The sequence below is a fragment of the Apodemus sylvaticus genome, chromosome 12, assembly GCF_947179515.1.
Source record: "Apodemus sylvaticus chromosome 12, mApoSyl1.1, whole genome shotgun sequence".
Classification (NCBI taxonomy): domain Eukaryota; kingdom Metazoa; phylum Chordata; class Mammalia; order Rodentia; family Muridae; genus Apodemus; species Apodemus sylvaticus.
In genome coordinates, this window is record NC_067483.1 from 79,876,786 (window position 1) to 79,899,906 (window position 23,121).

The following is a 23,121-nucleotide window of genomic DNA, read 5'->3' on the forward strand; positions in this document are numbered from 1 at the left end:
ACACACACACAGATACACACAGAGACAGACAGACACACACACATACAGACACACACACACACACACACAGAGACCCACACAGTGACCCACACAGACCCACACAGACACACACAGACACACACAGAGACAGACAGACAGACAGACAGACACACACACACACACACACACACACACACACACACGCATACTGCCTACTCCCTTGCTCAGTTACTCTGCAAATGTCTGCGGAACTTCTGGGCCTTGCCAGGCAGAAAAAGAATTGACAATGATGGGGTCAAAGCACACACCTTAGTCCCAGGACTTGAGAGGTAGAGGCAGGCAGCTCTCTGTGAGTTGGAGGCCAGCATGGTCTATAAAGTTCCAGGACAGCCAGGGCTTCACAGAGAAACCCTGTCTTGAAAAACAAAAACAAAAACAAAAACAAAAGATGAAGTGGAGGAGGAAGAGGAGGATGATGATGAGGAGGAATAGGAATAATTAGAATTGGCAGTGGCCTTGAGAAGCTCAGTCAAAATAAGGGGGAGATTGAAACAAGCTCTGTATATACAGCAGTGTGGAAAATGTCATCCTAGTGCCAAGGGCAGATGTTGGGAGTGTGTGTGCGTGTGCGTGTGCATGCCTGTGTACTGGGGATTGTCCTATCACCGGGACCCAGCTCACACTCGCTCCGGTGGCCAGCGTCCTCACCCCCACTGTTCCATCTGTTTCTTTGTTTTTGCAGTTTTTATTTCTGGCTTTGTTTTTCCGTTACTTTCCTAATAGAGAGCCTTTGGAAAAATTCCATCCTTGTTTCAGTTGGACCAAGCAAAAAGGGAATTGTCCACTCTTCGGCCAGAATAGCCAAGGGGTACTGGCCTCCTCCAGAGTCCAGGTGGACAAGTAGGAGGCAAGGGCTGATGGGAAAGGGGCCGAGGAAGAGCTCAACAGGGACCAGGGAGGTCTTAGCGGGAGCATCAGAGCTCGGGTGAGCTGGCTGGGCGGGCTGTGCATCCCACACCCCCCCCACACCTCCCTGCCGTCTGTTCTGGTTAGAGCGGAGAACAGAGGAGCCCTTCCATCTGGGGGTGCTTTGGAGCTGGGTCTCAAAACTCTTTCCTCATATAGGAGGCCGTGAGGGGCTGAGACCCTAGAGTCAGAAGTGAGTCTTTGGCGTGAGCACATGAGACCTATTCTTTTTCCTTTCCTTCCCTCAAAGTCCCAGCACACAGCTGCACTATTTCCTCTTATTCAGGACCTCTAGTACTACACTGGTTTATTCAAGAAATATTTACAGAACACCTGCTATGTGCTACACAGACTACACCACATATATCACATACACCACACACATACATACACACACACCACATCACACCACACACCCCCCAACACACACCATACATCCCACCACACACACATATACCACCCCACACATTGCACATACATCTCTCACAAACACCACACACACACACACACACCCCACATCACACCACACACACCCCAACACACACACCATACATCACACCACACACATATACCACCCCACACACTGCACATACATCTCTCACACACACATATACCATAATACACACACACACTCTGAATGTATGCGGGTCACTATACATGAGGGGAGAAATATGTTCAGAACATTTAAGTTCTGAAGTTCACGTTTGCCTGTGAGTGCTCCTGTTTACTTGCTATGCAAACTTGGATAAATTGCACAAGCTCTCTGCGCCTGTTTCCTGGCTGTAATACACACACACACACACACACACACACAGAGGTAAGCACAGCTCTTAGCCTCCAAGGCTGAATGAGCAAGTCTAGTGTGTACTTAGCCCTCAGCACAAAGCAGCCTTTCAGTCAGCATCAGCCGGTGTGCCTCGCCTCCCTCAGACAAACCGTAAATGACCTGTTCTTCAAATCTGCCTCTTGCTCAACCTGGTGACTCAGAGCCAGTCACCTGGTGCTAACCACCTCCTACCCCTGAGGCCCAGCTAACACCCGCTCCACAGACCTGTCTCCTAGACTGCTATTTCCTGACTTCGGTGCTGCCTACTCCACTCAGGGTCTCACAGAGAGTGAGAGCGAGCGTGAGGCCTGCTTTTGCTCTTTGATGCCCACCAGATGGGATTCTGAATCAGTGGTTTCCTCTCAGCTGGCTGGGGACAGAGCACAAGTACAGGGAGCCTGGGGCCTTGAGGGGTGGTGGTGGCGGTGGAGCCCAGATACCTACACCATAGGACTACTGAACACAGGACTTGGCAGGGTAGAAAGCTGAGGGGGATTCCAGCTCAGAGGGATCCATGTGTGGAATTCCAAAGTGGGCAGCAGCTGGCACTCATTCTGAGTGAAGCAATGGCTGGGCCCACTCAGTGGGTCAGAACCAGGTCATGCCAAGGCCTAAGTAGCATAGTGGCTCCTCTATTCTTGAACAACTCTGCTGCCCGTTTGGCACCGGGCTTGAGAACTAGAAGTTGAGTGCTGTCAGGGCAAGAGGAGGGACCAGGGATGGACACACACACACACACACACACACACACACACACACACGGGGGGAGGGGGCAGGAGAAGGCTACACACGCCCTGCTCAAGGAGGAAGAGGAATGTGCTAGAGGGGCCATTTTGGGGAATGTGTTTGGGTGTGTATGGTGCTTGTGTGTTTGTATTTGCTTACACACCTGCTTCACTCCCTGCATGAATTTGTGGTCCAGGTGATGGGTAGGGTTTTTCTCTTCCGTTGACTCTGACCCTTTCTGTAATCTCTCAACAATTCAACAGAGAGAACTTTTCCTTTGGGGAGGGTGGGAAACTGTAGTTCATCAGTGTAGTCTAGGTCAAGGTTTTGCAAACACACAAACACAAGAGATTCTTGTGTGCAGTCCTTAGTATTCCTCCAAGCTGGAGTTTACACATATTAAAGAGGGGAGGGTTCTAGTATGTGTGTGTTTATGCCCTTTTCTTATTAGTTTAGTCAGTTTGTCTCTATAGCTGTATGCGTGTGTGTGTGTGTGTGTGTGTGTGTGTATGTGTGTGTGTGTGTGTGTGTGTGTGTATGTGAGCGAGTGTGTTTGTGCTGGACTTATATTTCTTTCCCCCCCCCCCCCTGTAATATTTGCTTTCACAGTGCAACAGGCTAGAGGATCCCAGTTCAAATCTGAATTTGAACTCCAAGAAATCCAACACTGGACAGCAAGTCTAACATGCCTTAGCTCCTACGTGCCTCAGGTTTCTATAGAGATGATAAGTGCTAACCTCACAGGTTCTGGGGAAAATGAAATCAGATCGTGTTACAGAGTCTGCACGGGGCAGAACATGTCACCTCAACCGTCTTGTCTTTGAACATGCGTCTCTCTGAGGGGCCTTGTCCCCTTGGTTGTGACTATAGCATATGACATTTCAGCCAGATTATAACAGTCTCAGGGCAGGCCTTGGGTCTTAATTACCTCTAACGATACTCATGACACCTAGCAGTCACCTGCATGCCTCATACACATGCCATCTGGAGGCAGAATGAGTTAAATAACCATCTGGAACGAGGCTGGTGACCGACGACTGCCCACGTGTGGCAGTACATGGAACTGTGGGTGGGAACCTGGTGTGATGGGGTTGTGGCCATCCAACGGTCACTACAGTGTCCACGTCTCTACAGTCTCAGGCTTCCTCTATCCACGATTTAGTCTAACCTTGAGACTTTCTGGAAAGGTCTCTTCCTTTTTGCTTTACCCCACCCCTAGGACACCGGTCTCCATACTGCATAGGTCTGTGATGAGTGCGGGGTGCCCTTCAGTCTTTGACGTTGATCTGGTCCTCTTTGCCGTATGTGCGTGTGTTTGAGCATTGCCCCGCTGGGTGTGTGCGCAACACCTTTCTGTGCGAAGCCCCTTGGTTTCAGTGGGGCCATGTGACTGCGTGTGGCGTGCCTCGTGCCTGGCGTTTACTCCCCTCCCCCCAACTTTCCCAGTTACATAAGCAGCTTAGGAGTGAGTCAGTCCTGGACTTTGGCTCCCTCTGCTGGCCACTGCTAGACTGCACAGTTTTTGGGAGGGGTGTGTAAGCGTTCTCCTAGCCCAGCCCCTAAGCCCTGTGTACTGGCACCGGAGTCGCTTTGTCCTGAGCTACAAGGTAAGCTCCTGGAAGAGAGCTCCTCCCACTCCATCCCACAATGCGTATACCGAGTGCTGACTGTTACTTGTTTATTCAGCACACACAGGATATCCCTGAGAGTTGGGGACCTTGAAAGTCTTGCTGACTAGAGGAGTACAGGAAGATATGGGAACCGTCAGGCCTGAGGTTTTTGTGGATCTGTTTTGTTTTGCTCTTTTGTTTGTTTTGAGACAGGATCTCACTTGGTAGTCTTGGCTGGTCTGGAAGTCACAGAGATCCGTCTGCCTCCGCCTCTGTCAGTGCTAGAGTTAAAGGTGTACACACCAGGCCTGAGCCTTAAAATAACACTTTAGCTACCTTAAAATCTGTGTGGCCTTGGGCAAGACACGTAACTGTTTTAAAAGTTCAGGTCTCTCTTGTGTTAAATGACTTTGCCTTGTAAAATAATCTGTAAAGTTTAGAAAGGATATCTATAGGTGGTGGTAGTGTTATGTCTATCTATCCTACAAATGGCTGCTATGATGATGATGATGATGATGGTGGTGGTGGTCGTGATGATGATTGATTGGCTTTCAAACCACTCAACTTCCAGCTAAAGGGAGAATGCTTTCTCCCAAAGTTTTCCTATAGCTTGTATTTTCCACATAGCTCAATGTGGCTTCTAGAGAAATAGTGTGAAGAAACCAGACTGGGATATATCCAGGTGACAAGCAGCAGGTCTTCTTGCTAGGCAGTCTTGGGAGACCAGGGTTCGAGTTCTGACTTCCCCAGTGATTCCCAAACACTCCCAGCGTTTCTCTGTGGTCGCTGAATGTGGCACGAATACTTCCTCTGCAAATAGGAAGTCAGCGCTGGCCTGGATCTCTTTTTCTGTCTGTGCCTCGGTTTTCTCAATAGGAAGCCGTGTGCTGGGGAGCAGGGGTGAGGGAGACGAGTAGAGGATGGAGGTGAAGGATCTAGACGCCTTCTAGGCACTTCCTTTCACAGCCTTGGTTTTGCGGGCTGAGTCGTCCCTTTCCCCCAGTCTGGCCCCACCCTACTCTCCGCCCTTTTCACGGTAGGAGACTGCTTCGGGAAGAGGCTTCTCTTCCTTTTTCCTACCTCCAGGCTAGCTCCGCCCTCCCCAGCAAAGAGGTGTGTTATATCTTCTCTTTGGAGACTCCAATTGGTAGAAAACAGCTTAACGCAAAAACAAAACACCCTCCTAGTTACCGTGTGCGAGAAACGTATGTGCGGGATCTCAGTTAATAATCGCCGCAACTCCTTGAGTGTTTACAATCTCTGTTCCGTTTGTGGCGGGGGAAAAGTGAGGTTGAAGGGGTTGAGCCGAACAAGGATCTTCCAGCTAGGAAGTCTGGACGGCTAACCCCCTTCCCTTTTGCTTTGCATTCTGACCGGGTATTAGAACAGATTTCCAGTGATCTTCCGGGACTCTGAAGCCCCTTTGGGTCCGCTTCACGTCCAGGAAATCCTGGGTCAGGCCATGGCTACATAAATCAACAGGGTTTGCTGCCAGGACTCGGTGGCCCACATCACCCAACTGGATTCTGAGTGCGTAACCACAGTCACCCCAATCATGCATCCCCAGAGGCCCTGCAAGCACCCCATTCTCCCGGAAAGGCTGGCAGGTGCAGGGCGGGGTGACCTCTGAGAGAGGGTGGGTGGGGGGTAGAGGAGCCCAGGTGCCGCCGGTTCGCCCAGCCTGCGGCCAGAGGCGGAGCCACCATCAGGGTCGAAGTCTGGCCCTGGCGACGGCCCGGGGCGGGGCGAGGCGGGGGCGGGGCCGGGCCGCGGGGCGCGGCCGGGACTGGTCTCCCGAGCAGCGGAGGGCGGGAAGAGCGGCGGGAGGAGGGGAAGAAGGGAGAAGGGCGGGGAGTTGGCGGCTCCCGCTCGGCTGGGCTCTGCGCACCCACGCCTCACTGCTCCGCTTTCTGCCCCCCTACCCGGGCATGCGCCCCCCGCGGCCCTGGCCCCCCAGAGCCCACGCCGCCCCCAGGAGTCTCCCCAGAACCGCCTCCGCAGGATGGGCGTCCCTAGCCCCACGCCGCTGAGTTCGCTCCTGCTGCTGCTGCTAATACTTGGTAAGCCGGGTGGTCGCCGCGTCCCTGTCCCGGCCGGGTAGGTGCCTGATACCGTGCAGCCAACCAGCCCACCTTCCTAGCATTTCAGAGGTGCCTGCAACCCTACTTTTCCATCAGACGTATCTCCACTGTCTCCGGGCTCGGCGTCTCGCTTCCTTTTGCGCCTGCCTGTTCAATCAGTTATGGGGAGGAGGGTGGTGGTGCCCTCGCTTTAGGCTCCTAGCTGGTGCATATTGGCGACCTACTGAGGTATCCCCTGAGACACCATCCGCCCTCCGGAGGCAGGCGCCACTTCTCATCAGTTACATCCAGCGCCTGGGGTCATTGCTCCTAAATACCGTGACAACCTTCTGCCCCACTCTCAGCTCAAGGCCTGGTTTTGGGTGTTTGCTCTGCGTGGGCAGTGCCTGGCGGTCTTCATAATTGCCCAGAGTTGGCTGGAGGCCCAGGGGCTGATTCTGACCACGATCTTTGAAGAAAGTCTCCCCTCCACCCCCCACCTTCCAACACAGCATTTCACCATCTGAGGCTTCCTCCCTCACATGTCTCTACCCTGGGCCAGTTCCCTCTTTGCCATTCTTCCACTCTCCCAGATATCTGCCTGGTTGTCAGACTCAGTTGGGCCCAACATCCCTGCCTCGGGAGAAACCTGGGATCTCCTAGCACTCAATGTCTGCCCTGGTGGGTGTTTTTGATGGTGTGTGTTCTGGGCCAACCTTGCATCATGGCTGGTGTGTGTGTGTGTGTGTGTGTGTGTTGAGGCTTGTGGAGGTTGCCAACATGGTATTGTTTGGGGTCTGACTTGGAGGGCTCCCTGTAGGAGGTGGTCTGAGAAAGATATGACATGGAAGCAGTTGCCAGGAGAGACTGAACCCTTTGAAAGAAGAGAGAGAGAGAGAGAGAGAGAGAGAGAGAGAGAGAGAGAGAGAGAGAGATGGATGCATATGGGGATTCTAAAGTGCTATAGTCAATGCAGACGCCTGTGGGGCACCCCAGCCGCCTTCTCTGGTTTATATCAGAACTGCATGGTGTCATACAGAATGGTTCCTTGCTGTTGGTCCTTGGGCTTCGGGGTGAAAGCTCTCCTTTGGGAACAGGGCAGGAGGCAGAGTGATGGAGGAGCTGAAGGAGCTGTGGGGCTTGGTTGCCTAGCGATGGCTTTTCCCCAGTGGGCCTGAAGGAGCAGGAATGAGCCCAGGGGAGGTTGGGAAGAGCGAGTGTGGCCCAGGGACGGAAGAGGAGCCGATGGCATCTTAGCCCACTGCATCCAGCACAGTGACCGCTTCAAGATGAGGGCCGTGAGCTCCAGAAGGCGTATCCAGGGAGGTCAGGGGTCGGATTTGAACTCGGATCTGACTCCAAAGCAGACCTCTGGTGGTTAGAAAGGAGGTGGCCTGGCAGGAGAGAACCTTGTAGCAGCCTACTGCCTGAGGCTGTGGGGACAGCTTTCCCATGGGGATCTCCAAGCATCAGCCTGTGTGGAGCCAGGAGGGTGGGAGGGGACCTTCTCAGCTGCGTCTACCCATGGGCAGCCAGGACGGTGTCATCTTGGCTGCCGTTACCATCCTCCTGATTATGAAATATGCCTGGAGCAATATGTGCCTGAGTCACACACTCAAGGGTTCGACATCAGAACTGAAAGCTCTTAGTTCTGAAAGTTAGAAACTGAGACCCAGGAGAGGGAAGGATTGGTCCCATGTTGGTTTTCTGACTCTAGCCTCTGCTTTGAGTGGTGGTCATGTGTTCTCTGCGTGACGTAGCCAGAAGAAGAGAAGCAAGGACTGTAGAGCAGGCTCTCAGGCTCCTGGGTGGTTTCCTCCAGGTCCAGTAGCAAGCTGTGGACTTCCCCCAGGGAGTCTTGGAAATTACAGTTTCGTAAACCAGGGCTCTCCTTGGAAGCGTCTTGCCTTCTTGGTTTTGCCCCTCTTCAGGGGTGTGTAGAGGCCTCCGGAGAGGGCAGGGACTTGGCCAGAACCCTCACATTTTACTTTACTTTTCTCTTCTAGAAGAGAGATAGTTCTCCTCACAGCCAGGACTTCCGTGTTGGCTAGGAGAGCAAGGCGAGAGCTCTAGACTCACGTCTGGGTTTAGAGCTAGTGGTAGTGCTCCCTAGAGGTGCTCTCTGGGAGAGTTTCTTCATTTCCCTCATCTGTGAGATGATTGACAGCCCCCCTTGCATTCTAGGGTTCTGTGGTCGTACCTAGAAGTCGCTATGGTAGAGAGGAGACAGGAGCCGAAGAACCGAAGAACCGGCTGTTTGTTTTGATAGGGGTGGGGGTAAAATGGGTGGAGGGAGTGAGAAAGAAAGAGAGAGGGAGGAAGGGGCGGCAGGTGTTTAGGGTCTCCTTATAGAAAGGAGTTCTGTGTAAAACACCATAGGCAAATCATATGTAAATGAAAGCTTTTGTTTCGGGGGCGTGTGTCTCCTGCATCATCTGGGTTAGCCAGAAGGTTGACAGACTTTGGGGGCGGGGGAAGGGATCTTCTGCCCCAGGCCTGGGCAGAGCCTGGTTCTTGCCCCAGAAGCCACAGCTGCCTGTGTAGCCCTGTGGGCTGGGAGAAGCAGTGAGCTCATGGCACAGCTGTAGTGGGGCGGGTATTGTGTGGTGAGGACTGACTAGGCCCGTGCCCTGTCCCGTGCAGCACCCCAGCCAGCCTGGGCCACTGGCTCCATTGTCTAGCCCAGGTGACAGAGCTAAGCCAAGCAGCCTTTCCGGAAGATTTTGTCAGCTGCCCTCCAGCAAAAGTCTCAGAATCCCTTAACTGCAAGTTACATCTGAGCCCCCAGACACGCATGGCGGGGCGGGAGCGGTAAAGATCCAGCCAAGAACGGGAGAGTCAGGGATCAGGCATGGTTTTATTTATTATTTCCAATTGCATGCCTCTGAGGGCCCACACGTATGCATAGACACAAGTGTATATATATGAGTGTCTGTAAAGGTCAGAGGTCAACCTCAGGGACCATTGCTTGGAAGCCGTCCACTGCATTCATTATTATGATTTGTGTGTGTGTGTGTGTGTGTGTGTGTGTGTGTGTGTGTGTGTGTAGGTCAGGACTCCGCTCTTCCCTTCCCTCAGGTTGTCAAGCTTATGTGACAACTCACCAGCCACCGTGTCAAGCTTTTTTTACGTACTTGCTGGGAATTGAACTAGGGTCCTGAGGCTTGCTTAGAAAGCATTTTACTTACTGGGCGCTCTATCCCCCCAGACTCCAGGTGAACTCTTTTGTCCCCGTAGGCGCTTTGCCTCTAGTTAGCTAGAGACAGCACATTCCTGTTCCGGTGGATCTGAACCTGTGTTGATGTGCTGAGGTGCTGGCGTCCTGTGTCTTCCTTGTTCCCAGCTATGTTCTAACCTTCCCTAGGTTTCCCTTTCCTTCATAGGCAGCAGTCAAGGATGGTGCTGATGATACTGGCCCGATCGAGACGGGGAGCCATCCTTTCTAGAAAGATTCCGATTCTTTCTGCCTTTCTCCACAGGAGCCAGGTGCTACGCCCGGCAGGTGCATGTCCCCAAGGGGCCTCTCTACCGGGTGGCCGGCACCGCTGTCTCTATCTCCTGCAACGTGAGTGACTATGAGGGCCCTTCCCAGCAAGACTTCGAGTGGTTCATGTACAGACCAGAGGCCCCAACTACGTCGCTGGGCATCATCAGCACCAAGGATAGCCACTTCTCCTACGCTGTCTTTGGGCCCCGTGTGGCATCTGGTGACCTGCAGGTGCAGCGCCTGACGGGAGATTCCGTGGTGCTCAAGATTGCTCGCCTGCAGGCCCAGGACTCTGGCTTTTATGAGTGCTACACCCCCTCCACGGATACTCAGTACCTGGGCAACTACAGTGCCAAGGTGGAGCTGAGAGGTACTGGACTCTGAGCTGGGTGGCGAGAGAGCCTCCCAGGTCCTGGGGATATAGGCATAAGCCAGCTCGGTCAGGTCTACTCTTTCTCTGTCCTCCTCCTTCTCTGTCTTCCTCTTCCTTCCCTCTCCCCGCTCCTCCCCTTCCCCCCCCCCCCCCCCCCCCCCCGTCTTCTCCATACTGGAGACTGAACCTACAGTGTGGACCATAGCAAGGGAGCAGTCTAAAGGCTCACTCTTGTAGCCCAGGCTGGCTTACAACTCACTAGCCTAGGTTGGCCTGAAACTGGTGGAAATTCTCCCACAATTCTCTGGGTAGCCCAGGCAATCTTCTTGGGTCAGCTCCGGTGCCATCAAGCCCGTCTTTCCAGAAGTTTCTTACTTTTGGCGGGGTTGGGGGTGGGGGTGGGGATAAAGCAGAAACTTTCCAAGGTGACCAGACTGGCACTGAACTTGTTCTGCAGCGCACACGAACCTTGGTCTTGATCCTTTGCCTTAGCTTCCTGGGTAGCTGGGATGATCAGGTCTAGCCTCTTTATCTTTAGAGAAGGAAGACAATGACATTTCTGAGTATCGAAAACAGGGTCAGTCTCAGACATCAGAGTAGATGTCAATAGGCTTCTTGATGCGCCCAGACCAGGCTTGGCATCTCTGAGGTACAGAAGATAGAGCAGGCAGTTCTTGCCCTCCCGGAGTCCACACCGTATGTGGTGAAATAGGATACACACAGGAAACAGGCGGGATGCCGGCTCTCAGCCCTCTCTCACGGAAGCCTTTCTCTCCAGTTCTTCCAGACGAGCTGCAGGTATCTGCCGCCCCTCCAGGGCCCCGAGGACGCCAGGCTGCAACCTCCCCCTCACGCCTCACGGTGCACGAGGGGCAGGAGCTTGCGCTGGGCTGCCTGGCTCAGACCAAAACAAAGAAACACACACACCTGTCGGTGTCCTTTGGGAGAGCTATCCCTGAGGCGCCAGTGGGGCGAGCCACTCTACAGGAAGTGGTGGGACTGCGCTCCGACATGGCTGTGGAGGCTGGAGCACCCTACGCAGAGAGGCTGGCCGCCGGGGAGCTTCGGCTGAGCAAGGAAGGGACTGATCGGTACCGCATGGTGGTTGGGGGTGCCCATGCTGGAGACTCAGGCACCTACCACTGTACAGCTGCTGAGTGGATTCAGGACCCTGATGGCTCCTGGGTCCAGGTTGCAGAGAAGAGGGCAGTCCTGGCTCACGTGGATGTGCAGACACTGTGTGAGTGCCACATATCCCACTGAGGGGGCATCTCAGTGGGCAACAGGGGTGCCCCGTGGCCACCATCTGACTATAGGGTTCCTCTTCCGGAGAATGAGCAGTCTTTTTTTTTCCTTTTTTTCTTTCTTTTTTTTTTTTTTTTTTTCTTCGAGACAGGGTTTATCAGTATAGTCCTGGAACTCACTCTGTAAACCAGGTTGTCCTCGAACTCAGAAATCCACCTGCCTCTGCCTCCCAGAGTGCTGGGATTACAGGTGTGTGCCACCACCTCCTGGTATAAATATTATTTCTTTTTTTTAAAAGAAATTTATTTATTATATGTAACTAGCTGTCTTCAGACACCCCAGAAGAGGGCATCAGATCTCATTCGGATGGTTGTGAGCCACCATGTGGTTGTTGAGATTTGAACTCAGGTCCTTTGGAAGAACAGTCAGTGCTTTTAACTGCAGAGCCATCTCTCCAGCCCTGAGAATGAGCAGTCTTGTACACAATATTTATTCTCGGTGTCTCCTCTGCTCAAAATCTTGGATGTGGAAATACAAGGGCTATGGTAGAAGGGTAAACTTCAGGTCCTGGGGCCTCTAAATTTCTGCACAGAGGAATTACAGGTGAGGACCCAGGCATCTCTGTGATTCCCCCTATCCCGCTGTGTTTCAGCCAGCCAGCTGGCGGTGACAGTGGGACCTGGTGAACGTCGGATTGGCCCAGGCGAACCCTTGGAACTGCTGTGCAATGTGTCGGGGGCTCTGCCCCCAGCAGGCCGTCATGCTGCATACTCTGTGGGCTGGGAGATGGCCCCTGCAGGGGCTCCTGGGCCTGGCCGCCTGGTGGCCCAGCTGGACACAGAAGGTATAGGCAGCCTGGGCTCTGGCTATGAGGACCGGCACATTGCCATGGAGAAAGTAGCGTCCAGAACCTACCGACTGCGCCTGGAGGCTGCCAGGCCCGCTGATGCAGGTACCTACCGCTGCCTCGCCAAAGCCTACGTTCGAGGGTCTGGGACCCGGCTTCGCGAAGCGGCCAGTGCGCGTTCCCGGCCTCTCCCTGTGCATGTGAGAGAAGAAGGTAAGAAGATGTTGAGCCCTCGACAGGGCTGAGAGCTTATAGAATTGATTTCCTAACCTCTTAGCCCCTGGGCCTTCACCCTGTAAGCCCCGTGTTCTTTGCTCTGCAGGTGTGGTGCTAGAAGCCGTGGCGTGGCTAGCAGGGGGCACTGTGTATCGGGGAGAGACCGCCTCCCTGCTATGCAACATCTCTGTGCGAGGCGGCCCTCCAGGCCTGCGACTAGCGGCCAGCTGGTGGGTGGAGAGACCAGAGGAGGGCGAACTGAGCTCTGGCCCTGCTCAGCTTGTGGGAGGAGTGGGTCAGGACGGTGTGGCCGAGCTAGGAGTCCGGCCTGGAGGGGGCCCCGTCAGTGTGGAGTTGGTGGGACCCAGAAGTCATCGGCTAAGACTGCACAGCTTGGGGCCCGAGGACGAAGGCGTATACCACTGTGCCCCAAGTGCCTGGGTGCAGCACGCCGACTATAGCTGGTACCAGGCAGGCAGTGCGCGCTCCGGGCCTGTCACAGTCTACCCCTACACGCATGGTGAGTGACCACCTCCCTCTGCCCATCTGCTCCTGATGTTTGCCCCATTTCTATCTTCCTGCCTTCCCTCCCTGTCTTTTTTCCACATCCCTTTGCATGAAGGACACCAAGCCAGCCTGAGTGCTGAGAAGTGATTGTGGGAAGGCAAAGATGGCGGTCAGCTCTCCCTCGTGGAGGGCGGAGTTTAGAAAGTCTGGGGGGGGGAGGGGTTGGGGGGGGAGGGGGAGTGTCAGAGACCAGCGTGACAGCAGGCAGAGGACCATGGCACTCTCTGATCAGAGCCTGTCTTCTTTTCCGCCAGCTCTGGATACCTTACTCGTGCCCCTGTTGGTGGGTACAGGAGTCGCCCTAGTTACCGGCGCCAGCGTCCTCGCTACCATCACCTGCTGTTTTATGAAGAGGCTGCGGAAGCGGTGATCTGTAGCACCCCAGGTGAGAAAGGAACCCCCAAGGCCCGTCTTCCTCAGGCTTCCTGTGCTGAGCTGTACCTGGGCTCCGTCTGGTGGAGAAGCAGCCAGCACAATCCTGCTGCATCGTAGCAGGGTGAGGGGCAGAGGGAGTCCGTTCCTCAGCCTACTCCACGTGATCTCTCCAGTTCTTGCAGGTGTCAACTGTCTTCCAGCCAGTGCCGCCCCTTCCTCTGGTTGCCTGGATACCCTCTCCCTCCGTCCAGCCCACCTTTAATTTATTTGACCGGTCCCCACCTAGAGTGGGAGGACATGGCTCCCTTGTTCCCACCTTCCTTCAAGATTCCTGGCCGCCATTCGACTCACACCCGTGTCGTAGGAAGGCCAGTTCCTGTCCTCCAACTAGTTTTTCTAAGATGTGAATAAACTGGTTTTATAAAATCAAGGCCTGTTGTGTCTTCTCTTGCCATGAAGCTATAAAGGCGGCATTGGGGTGGAGGGTAGAGGGGGTGTGAGGGTAGTTGGGGGTGGTTGCTGGACAACTCAGGCCTCTCTTCCCACCATAAACACCATCTGTCCTTCGTGGGCCTTGTTACCCACCAACTGCATGAGGGGATGCCTGGGTCCCATCTGTTGCCCACAATGTCTGTGCTGAGCCCCTAATGGGGCTTCTATTTGGGAAGGGGACCGTGGGAAGGGGAGGGGTGCGCTCCAGCTGAGTTTTGACCCCCTCTCACAGAGCTGTCCAGGGATAACTCTTTCTGAGCTCTCCAGTCTGGGGCACACCCTCCTCTGGTCTCCTCCTGGTTGAACTAGTCTCGGACCAGACCCCTCCCACCAGGCCCTGGGGCCTCAGTCTTTTTCCTCCTGACCTTAATTATTCTCTGACAGCGAGCTGAGCGGGCTGCCTATTTAGGGACTGCAGCAGTTGGGAGGGCCTGTGTCCTCTGTGTACACAGAGCGGCTTCATCTGCTCACATCTGATGCCAGGGCTTGCCTCTTGGCTAGCTGCAGCTCCCCCCCCAAAGGGCTCTCCGATCCTAAAAGTCTCATCTGTCCTCATACTTTGAGTGGTGTTCAGTCTACCTTTTTCATTCAGTAATTGAAAATTTATTGAGTATTATTGAGTTTGCCACATATTTTGGGTTTTTTTTTTTTTTTGGTTTGTTTGTTTTTGTTTGTTTTTTTCAGAGAAGGAAACTGAGGCCCAGAGAAGTAATGTCTTGCTGAGAGTCCTAGAGGTAATTAGAGACAATCAGCATTGGTGCTAGAACACAGGTCTCCTGTCTGTGCCCCGGACAGCGGGTGCCCTCAGTGGTGGCATCTCGGTGACTTGCAGGAGCAGTTTCAACGCCTCCATTCCAGGACTTTGTGTGTGGGTACCAAGCACCCCACCCCCTTATCTAGACTCCACTTTTTTTCTCTGAATTCAAACCCTGCTCGTTCCCTGTGTTGGGTCCAATATGTGTGCATGAGATCTGTGTACAATGTGTACAGCAGATACGTGTTCACGGACCTCGCCTTTGAGAGTGACCCAGCTGGTCCTGAAACCTGAGTCCAGTGCTAGACTGAAGGGGGGAGGCAACGGACAGCTTGAGTCCTCTCTGAGGTGGCCACTGGGAGGGAGGCGCAGTGCCCCGTTGGATGCCGGTGGCTTCTTAGCCTGGGACAGAGCAGCAGACTTTTATTCAAGGGCAGGGATGGATGTAGCCAAAGCTAAGGTTTGAACCAATCCCATCAGAGGACATGTTCACTTGGGCTACCCTTAGCTCCAGGGGGCCAGCCTCAGGTCCCTTGCCATACCTTGCCAGTTGCTGTCCCCTCACCATCCCAAGATGACTGGGAGAAGACCAGGATGCAGTGGAGGTGGGGTGTGAGAATGTGTCTCCAGGGTTCCCTGTCCTGGCAGGACAGGAGGCAGACATCAGACACGTACACGCAAAGGCTCCATTTTCTCCCCTAGTCAGCCTTGCCTTGTGAGACTTATCAGAGAGTCGGTCCTTTGTGGTGAAGCCCGGTCAGCTGCAGCTCCCCTCTGCCTCCTCAGGGGTCCCCAAACGGCCTTCTCCTGTCTCTGCTGCTGTCTCGGTGCCACTGGGCAGTTACCAATGACGTTTCCATTCCAAAGCTAAGCCCTTCAAGCCTGGGCCTGGGTCCTCTCTCCTCAGTACGCTCCTTCGTGTTTCTCTCTGTTCCTCGAAGATCCTGGGATGCTTTCCAGCTCCTCCAGCCTCTCCTCCGCTTAGATGCTTCATCCAAGTGTCATCCGTCCCCAGACAGACAGTGTCACCGTGATCTGGGAACCTGTTAGGTCTGGGAACTAGTTAGACTGTGCAGACTTTTGGTTTCCGTCCTGGATCTATTGAGTCAGAGTGCTGGGAGTGGGGCCGTAATCTGTGTTTTAACAAGCCCATCCAGGTGAGTTAAGCTTTTGTAACGGCTAGCTCCCACCCTTCCCACCCTTCCCGGCTGCCTTACTCAATCCTTGGCTTCCGGGTTGCTAATGCCGTCTCACTTGTGGCTATAACCGCGTGTGTGGGCTCCTAACGTGAGCCATACTTCCTTCGGTTGCTGTCTTGCTGTCGGGGATTTCTGACCGCCACCTGTGCAGTGCTCCGGTGTTAGGAACCAGGTCTTTGAATATCACACCTGATACTTAATCACTATTCTGAACGAGCCTCTGCCACTGTGCCTCAGGGATCTGGGGTCTGGGTTCCCTCATAAAACCCCTTATTAAGTCTCTCCCATGGCCTCTCTCACTCTCTCTCTCTCTCTCTCTCTGTCTCTCTCTCTCTCTGCCTTCTTGCTTCTGTGACAGAACATGCAAGGTTTCATTCCTCTCTCGAAAAGTAGTCCCTGGGTCTCCGCAGGTCCTGCCCCAGGGCCCCTGCTCAGTAACTACCCCCCACTGCTTGTTTGCCAATAACCTGAGGATTAAGGCCATTGGCACCTTTCTGACCCATCGCTGTGGGATGGTAAAGCTGGGGAGGGCACCCACATCTATGCCCACCTCCACCCAGTGCTCTCTTCTTTGTGGCCACTTTTGTCTAGTTAGGCAGGCATATCACACTCAGGGAGGCCAGATGAGGGGGTGCGTGGGGCCTGCAATCCTCCTGACTCCCTGACTCCATGGCTCCCTAAGCCATGGTTTGAGGCTACCTATCTATATCCGGAAGGAAGGGGTGCCTGTAGATTCCTCACAAAGGTGTGCTGCAGGTGATGATCACCAACTGTCAATCCGCTCGCCACCCAAGCTGTCCATTGGCTGTCTTTTTCTGTCCCGCCTTCCCAATCAACCCCCATGAGCTCATCCTTCTGTCCATCCATCCACCCATGAACAGATGCGAAGGTCAAACACAGACAGGCTGATATGTTCCCTCACCCCCATCTCTCTTCTCTTCAAACAAGGACCTCGCCCTTCCCTACCGGATCCTGGATTCAGTGGGCCTCTCCCAACTTAAGCCATTCCTTGGGGACCCTGCCTGCCTCCTCTTTTCCCATCTCCACTCTGCGGCTTCTCCGTGTACCTGTGTCTGCCCCCCTGGTCTGCCACAGGGGGTTGGAGAAAAACCAGTCACACCTTGGACTCACTCTCTGGGGGTGGCAGGCAGCCATTTTGCTCCTTGTCAGCTCCATCTCCCGCACCTGCACCCTCCCCAGCCCCTTCTTCCTCCACCTTCTCATCCAGCCTGCTGGGGATGGACCAGTAGAGATGGGCATCGAGGCGGGCCGCGGCTTCTGCCAGTTCCCGAGCACTGCACGAGGGCGTGGGCACCTCAAAGGTTTCGTGGAAGCTGGCGTAGTCCACTTCATAGAACCCATCCTCCAGGGTGAGCACGGATGTGAATCGGTGGCCCCACAACACTTCATCTACCAGGTAGGAGCTTCGAGCTTGGCATGTCATTCCTGGGGGGGTGGGGGGGAGAGACATTAGTCAAAGGGAGCCCTGCCAAAGGATTCCTTCTCCTGTCTGCCATCCCACAACCCTCTTCTCTTTCCGAGAGTCCCCTCTTTTTGGTCAGCCCTCTTCTGCACTTGCCAGCCTATGTGCCCCTTTGAGGCACACTCTCCTTTGAGAAGCTTGACCTTAAAGGTAACCTTCCCGTTTCCCACAGAGCCGCCTCCACCCACCCCTGAGACTTCCCAGACAAAGGGCAATTAGCTGAACTGATTACATCCCAGGATTGAAAGCTCAACACCTCATTAAAAGTGCAGGTCTTCGTGTGATGGTGCCAACAGACGGGATCTTTAAAACTGTGTATTCCATGTGTGTGTCTCTATGGATGTATGTGGGGGTCAGAGGACAACTCGGGGAGACAGTTGACTCCACTACGTGAGACCTGGTAATTCAACTCAGGTCATCAGGCGTGGTGACAAGCTAAGCCATCTCTCTGGCTCTGGGTTGTCTCTTACACAAACTAAAATCTGTCTCTTGGGTCTGAGAGGTGGCTCAGCAGTTAAGAGCACCACCTGCTCTTCCAGAGGTCCTGAATTCAGTTCCCAGCAACCACATGGTGGCTCACAACCATCCGTAATGGGGATCCGATGCCCTCTTCTGGTGTGTCTGAAGACATCGACAGTGCACTCACATACATGAAATAAATATAAAATCTGTCTCCTAGGACCTGTGCCTCTTGGTTTCATTCCCTTACCACCTGACTCCCCCTTGAGTGCAAATGTGGGTTCCCTTACATCTTCTCTTCCTCAGACTGAACACTCCTGATCATGTCTTCCTTCATCCGGCTCCCCAAAGGTTTACTATCTTCATTGCAAATCAGAATGGCCCGGGAGGCCCAGGTAAGTGTCCGTGCGATACGGTTTCCAACTGTGGCCTTATCTTAAGCATAAAAGAAGGCTTACTATCTCTAGCCTCTTACCAAGATGCTTTAGTGAAGCGGCCCGTGATTACATTACATAAACGCCTCTGGAAGCTGCATCACGTTGCTACAGCAAGCCTGTGGCCAACTAAAACCCCCAGATCTTTCTCCACCGGAGCCTTTCCATGCTGCGCTTACATAAGTGATTTTTTTTTTAAAGCCTAAATGTAGAATTTTATATTTATTCCCCTTAAATGTCATCATGTTGGGTTTTGGCTCATTATTCTTGCTTTTCAAAAGCAGTTTGAATCCCAAAAATACTACCATCCTGCCCAGCTTTATCTCTAGAAAAGTCAAACAAGCTCCCATCCCCCATACGCTGCCCTTCCCAGTTCTTGCCCTGGGCCTGTGTCCTGTCTTCTCGGTTGGGTTTTTGCACCTGCCCCTTGGGGCAGATCATTCTGTTCCTACCTCAGAATCTCCCCCAAACCATCTCAGAAATAGAGGCATAAACATTCACTAGCCAGAGACAGGCTCTGACATTGGAAGTCTGGCCCTGAGACATTTTGAGGACATTGGTATTCTTTGGCAAAGCTGGAATAGGATGTATTCAGCGAAGGTGGGGAAGAAGAGGCCACCAGGGCCTCTGCAGAGAGAAGGCATGAGGAGCGGAGATGGGGCTTGGGGGGAGCAGAGATGGGTGGGAGGTGGAGGCAGAGGGGGAAAGAGAAGGCAGAGGAAAAGGAACCTGTTAGAAACCTGCCTGAGATTGTGTCAGAGAGAGCGAGGGGGACGGGTTAGGACCAACCTAGTCGGAGAGAAGGAAGAGTGGGGAGTGGGAAGACCCGAGGTGGCCACGGAGCAGAAGCTGGTTTTGCCTAAGACCAGGAACCGGGTTTCAAAGGCTAGCCGCAGGGAGCAAGTCTGTCCTTAGCGGCGCCGCAGCGCCTCCTAGTGGCCTCTTGGTTCACCTGCATTTTCCCTCTGCTCCTTGCGGGCTAGGACCTCTTAAAGGACCTGTTTTTGCTCCTATACTAGTTTTCCTATCTGCTCTCAAGCTCGTGACAGTGTAGGCCTGAGTGAAGGTACTGACGTCACCGTTCCTTCTGGAACGGGGCTAGAAATGGCAACACCAGGGGGAAGTTAAGAGGGGCAGACCGGGTAACGGGGGCAGAAGTGAGACCAGTTAGTTATCCCCTCCCCCTAAGTTTGCCTCCTGGGGAATAAGTTAGGTCAATGAAATTCCAGAGCTATGGACCTCTGGGCTTCAAGAACCCTGCGCTTAACCTTCATCTCAACACGGTAGCAGGAAACGCTGAAGACAGATGTCCTGTGTTCAACCCGGGCTGTGCTCTGTATTGTCTTGTGACAGCGGGCTATTTATGGGACCGCTGTGTGGGGCTCCTCCTCACTCTCTGAAAAGTAAGCACAGTCAGAAGTAACCTCCGGGAGCTTTGCTGGGCTTAAATGAATTGAAAGATGTAAAGTGCAGTTCAAAGTGACGTGCCTGTCAGGCCAGGGCCTCAAGCTAGTGCCATTTCTAGAACTCTTCCAAGTTTTTCTTGGCTCTGCAAAGTCACCCTGTCCATCCCTGTCATCTCCACTCCTTCCCCCGCGCTCCCCGCTCCCGCCTGTCACTCTCCACTCCACTCTCTGTCCATCTTTCTGCACCTCCCCTGGCTGTTTTTTCTTGCCCTTGCCCTGTATCCCTGATCCCACCCTCCAGCCTGCCCGCCCGCACCGGTGGCCTCCACCATGCCCTCGAGGATGACTACGATCTCGAAGTCGTCCCTCTCGAGGGCGCGGCGCGATGCCTCCCAGAAGGGGCTGGCGGCATCGATCTCGTGGCTGATGACGAGAGGCGAGACGAGGAAGAGGCGGTCGTCCCCCGTGTCGAAGCCCACGCTGAGGTCGGTCTGGTGCAGGGGGATGAACTCGCCCTCGAGCGTCTGGCGCGAGCGGATGAGCTTGGCGCGGATGGAGGCCTCGACGATGTGCGAGGATCGCAGGTCGCCCACCCGAAACATGAGACACAGGCGCCCGTCGCGCAGAGACACCACGGCGTGCGAGGAGAAGACGAGCGTGGCGGCGCGCTTGTTGGGCTGCGAGATCTTGACGAACATGCAGCCCACCATGAAAGCGTTCACCATGGAGCCCAGGATGGCCTGCAGCAGCAGCAGCACGATGCCCTCGGGGCACTGGTCGGTGATGACGCGGTGCCCATAGCCGATGGTGGTTTCGGTCTCGATGGAGAAGAGGAAGGCGGCCACGAAGCCGTTGAGGTTGTTGACGCACGGGGTCCACGCGGTGTCCTCTAGGTGCTCCAGGTCGCCGCGGCCGTAGGCGATGAGCCACCAGATGGCGCCGAAGAAAAGCCAGGTGAGCGCGTAGGCGAGCACGAAGAAGAGCAGGCTGAGGCGCCACTGCAGGTCCACCAGCGTGGTGAACAGGTCGGTCAGGTAGCGGTAGGTCTCGCGGACGTTGCCCTGCTGCACGTTGCAGCGCCCGTCCTTCTCCACGTAGCGCTGGCGACCGCGGCGTCGCGGCGGCTCCTCCGACCCGGGAGAGAAGGCGGCGTTCTCCTGCGCCATGGCGGCCGCAGCGGGGATCCTGCGGGGTCTTAATAAAGGTGTGCCGAGTTGATGGATCCGCCCGAACTCAGGGCCGAGGTGTGAGCGAATCTCCCTTCCTGTCTCTTAGCCTCAGTTTCCTCCCCCACTGGTGGATTGGGAACGACAACCCTAACATCCCCGGGGCGGGGGTGGGGTGGGGTGGGGGACTGGAGAGATGGCTCAAGCGCTCACAGGCTGCTCTTCCAGCGGAGGATCTGACTTCGATTCCCAGCACCCACAGTCGGCTCACAACCAGCTGTAACGCCAGTCTCTCGCCCTCTTCTGGCCTCCGAGGGTAATGCACAGACGTACATGAGGGCAAAACAGGCTTACGCGTAAAATAAAAACAAAAGTTAAGAAAAAGTTGTACGGATTACACAGGGTAAAGGACACAAGCTGGGTGTCACAGTTCGATAAGACGGAGGCATTAGATATTAGATCTCAGCATCACTACCTCAAGCCGGTGTATGTAGCACCTCACAGGCACCCCGGATCAGACACTTGGGGTTCTGAAGACGTGGACTTCTCTGCAGTTCCTTCTCTATGCAAAGCCCTCTCTGCCTTGGGGACTTCCACACCCCTTTCCTCGGCTATTATCCCCCCCCCCCGAACTTTTCAGCATCCTACCAGAGGGCCCACCTGAAGACTGTTTTGAAGTCATACCAGGACTGTTCACTCAGTTTTCTCCCTGGCCTCACTCTTTCTCCTGCTACATGTTTTCTCCACCCTGGACTTATCAAGGAGAAAGAAATGCAGACTGCACAGAAAACCTCCGGCGTGCAAAGGTGGACTGTCCCCAGCGTTAGGAAATTCTTGCTGGCAATTCTAACTGCTTTACCATGGTCACTGATTCTCTGATACCAGCCCATTTCCCCCAGGGGCTCTTTCCCAAAGGAGACACGCTTTGGGAAAAGGGATGGCAGTAGGAGACTGGGGGGCCACACGTGAGGACAACTGCCCACAGCAAAGACGAAGGACACATCAGGCCATCCAGAGTTACGCTAGTCTAGTCTCTCTCAAAACCCTATTCTTCCTAAGAGATGAGAAATCAGACCGATCGATCGAACACCCACGTCGGCCCCTCCCAGTTCACTGTTTTGCATATACTCCTCTACCACCAACCCCGCCCACTCCTGCCATATGTCCCGAAGCCCACGTTCCACACAAAGCCCAGATTCCAAGCAAAACCCACCTGGCCTTGCTTCAAGTTCTTCCCCCAGAGAAGCGCTCTGCGTTATAATCTTCCCGGAGATTGGGTGTCCAGAGTCCCACCCTAGGTGCACAGGGTCCCCTAAGAGATATGGATCACACGAACAGAAGTCTGTAGAGCAAGGATTTAGGACTCATCAACCTTCCTTTCTCTTTCCTGGGATTTGTCTTCTCCTCTCATTTGGGGTGAGGGGTGGGGCAGGAGGGCAGGCGGGGGAGGCATGGAAGGCATGGGAGGGGCAGAAATATGACATAAGGATCTCAGATGGTTTGGATGTTTGACCAGATCCTAGGGAGAAACTGCCTGAATGTGTAAACACAAACCCGACATTCCAATTTTTAAATTTTGGAGCCAAGTGTGTGGTAACCAGACCTTTGGAGGGTGTGTGTCCATAAAATCAAAGGTAGAAGGAGAGAGACCACAGAAAGCTAGTTTGTATCCTAAGGAGACCCACACACTTATTTTCCATGGAAGTCAGGAGACATGGCCCCAGGAACACTTTGGCAATGGCTGATTAAGATCTTCCCCTCCCCCAACAGCCAGCCTGCTTTTCCCTCTGTGCAGTCCAGAGTGTCCTCTGCAACTGCTCCGTGAGTTTTCAGTACCTTGAGAGCCCAGGTCTCTTTCATCCTAGTATTAGCTTCAGGTGGGCTTCTAGACATTCTTCATAGGGTCTTAGGTAATCTGACCTCCATCTATGCCCAGGAATGGGGAAGGATCCACAGTGTCTGGTCACCCCCAGAACACTGCCCAGGGAACCTACTGATTGCACCCTAGCTGTTGCCATCCCGAGAAAGGGTCTCTTCTTCACGGGACAGGAAAGGTGTGTGCAATGTTCACCACCTGAAGAGCTATGTCTTCATTTCTGCCTCTTCCCTCCAAATAAGTCCAGTTCTTCCGACCACGGGTCTTGGGCATGCGGTGACCCCTTTCAGTAAGATTCCAGGATCACAGTTTCCTGGAGTGTTCCTCCTCCCTCTAGAGAGTGCTGGCCAGCACAGGGGGCTTATCTTTTGCAAAGAGGTCTGTCTGGTGAAAACTCCCTCAGGAACCAGCTCCACCCAAACCCCTCTTGGCTCAGAAATAGGGGCCCAAACCCCAAGTCCCACAACTCAACTCACAGAGCCCGGAGAGAAGAGTAGCCGGCGGCAGAGACCCTTGGGGGCTGGAGTCCATGTTCCTGACACCATCTCCCCCAATACCCTAGGTTCCCTCTGAGA

At 54.1% G+C, this 23,121-nt stretch overlaps 2 protein-coding genes across 2 annotated transcripts; one reads left to right on the forward strand and one right to left on the reverse strand.

Annotated features, from left to right (window-relative positions):
- Positions 1–5,931: 5,931 nt before the first annotated feature.
- Positions 5,932–13,707, forward strand: Igsf8 (immunoglobulin superfamily member 8). Its single transcript, XM_052200675.1, has 7 exons — positions 5,932–6,167; positions 9,647–10,024; positions 10,806–11,267; positions 11,925–12,332; positions 12,442–12,855; positions 13,157–13,287; positions 13,451–13,707. Exons 1-6 carry the CDS (start codon positions 6,110–6,112, stop codon positions 13,270–13,272), a joined length of 1,836 nt encoding a protein of 611 aa, XP_052056635.1. The 5' UTR covers positions 5,932–6,109; the 3' UTR covers positions 13,273–13,287; positions 13,451–13,707.
- A 3,012-nt stretch (positions 13,708–16,719) lies between these two features.
- On the reverse strand, positions 16,720–20,670 carry Kcnj9 (potassium inwardly rectifying channel subfamily J member 9). The gene is made up of 2 exons (XM_052200669.1): positions 19,821–20,670; positions 16,720–17,168 (listed from the first exon to the last, which is right to left on the reverse strand). Exons 1-2 carry the CDS (start codon positions 20,668–20,670, stop codon positions 16,837–16,839), a joined length of 1,182 nt encoding a protein of 393 aa, XP_052056629.1. The 3' UTR covers positions 16,720–16,836.
- Between the last annotated feature and the right edge of the window lie 2,451 nt (positions 20,671–23,121).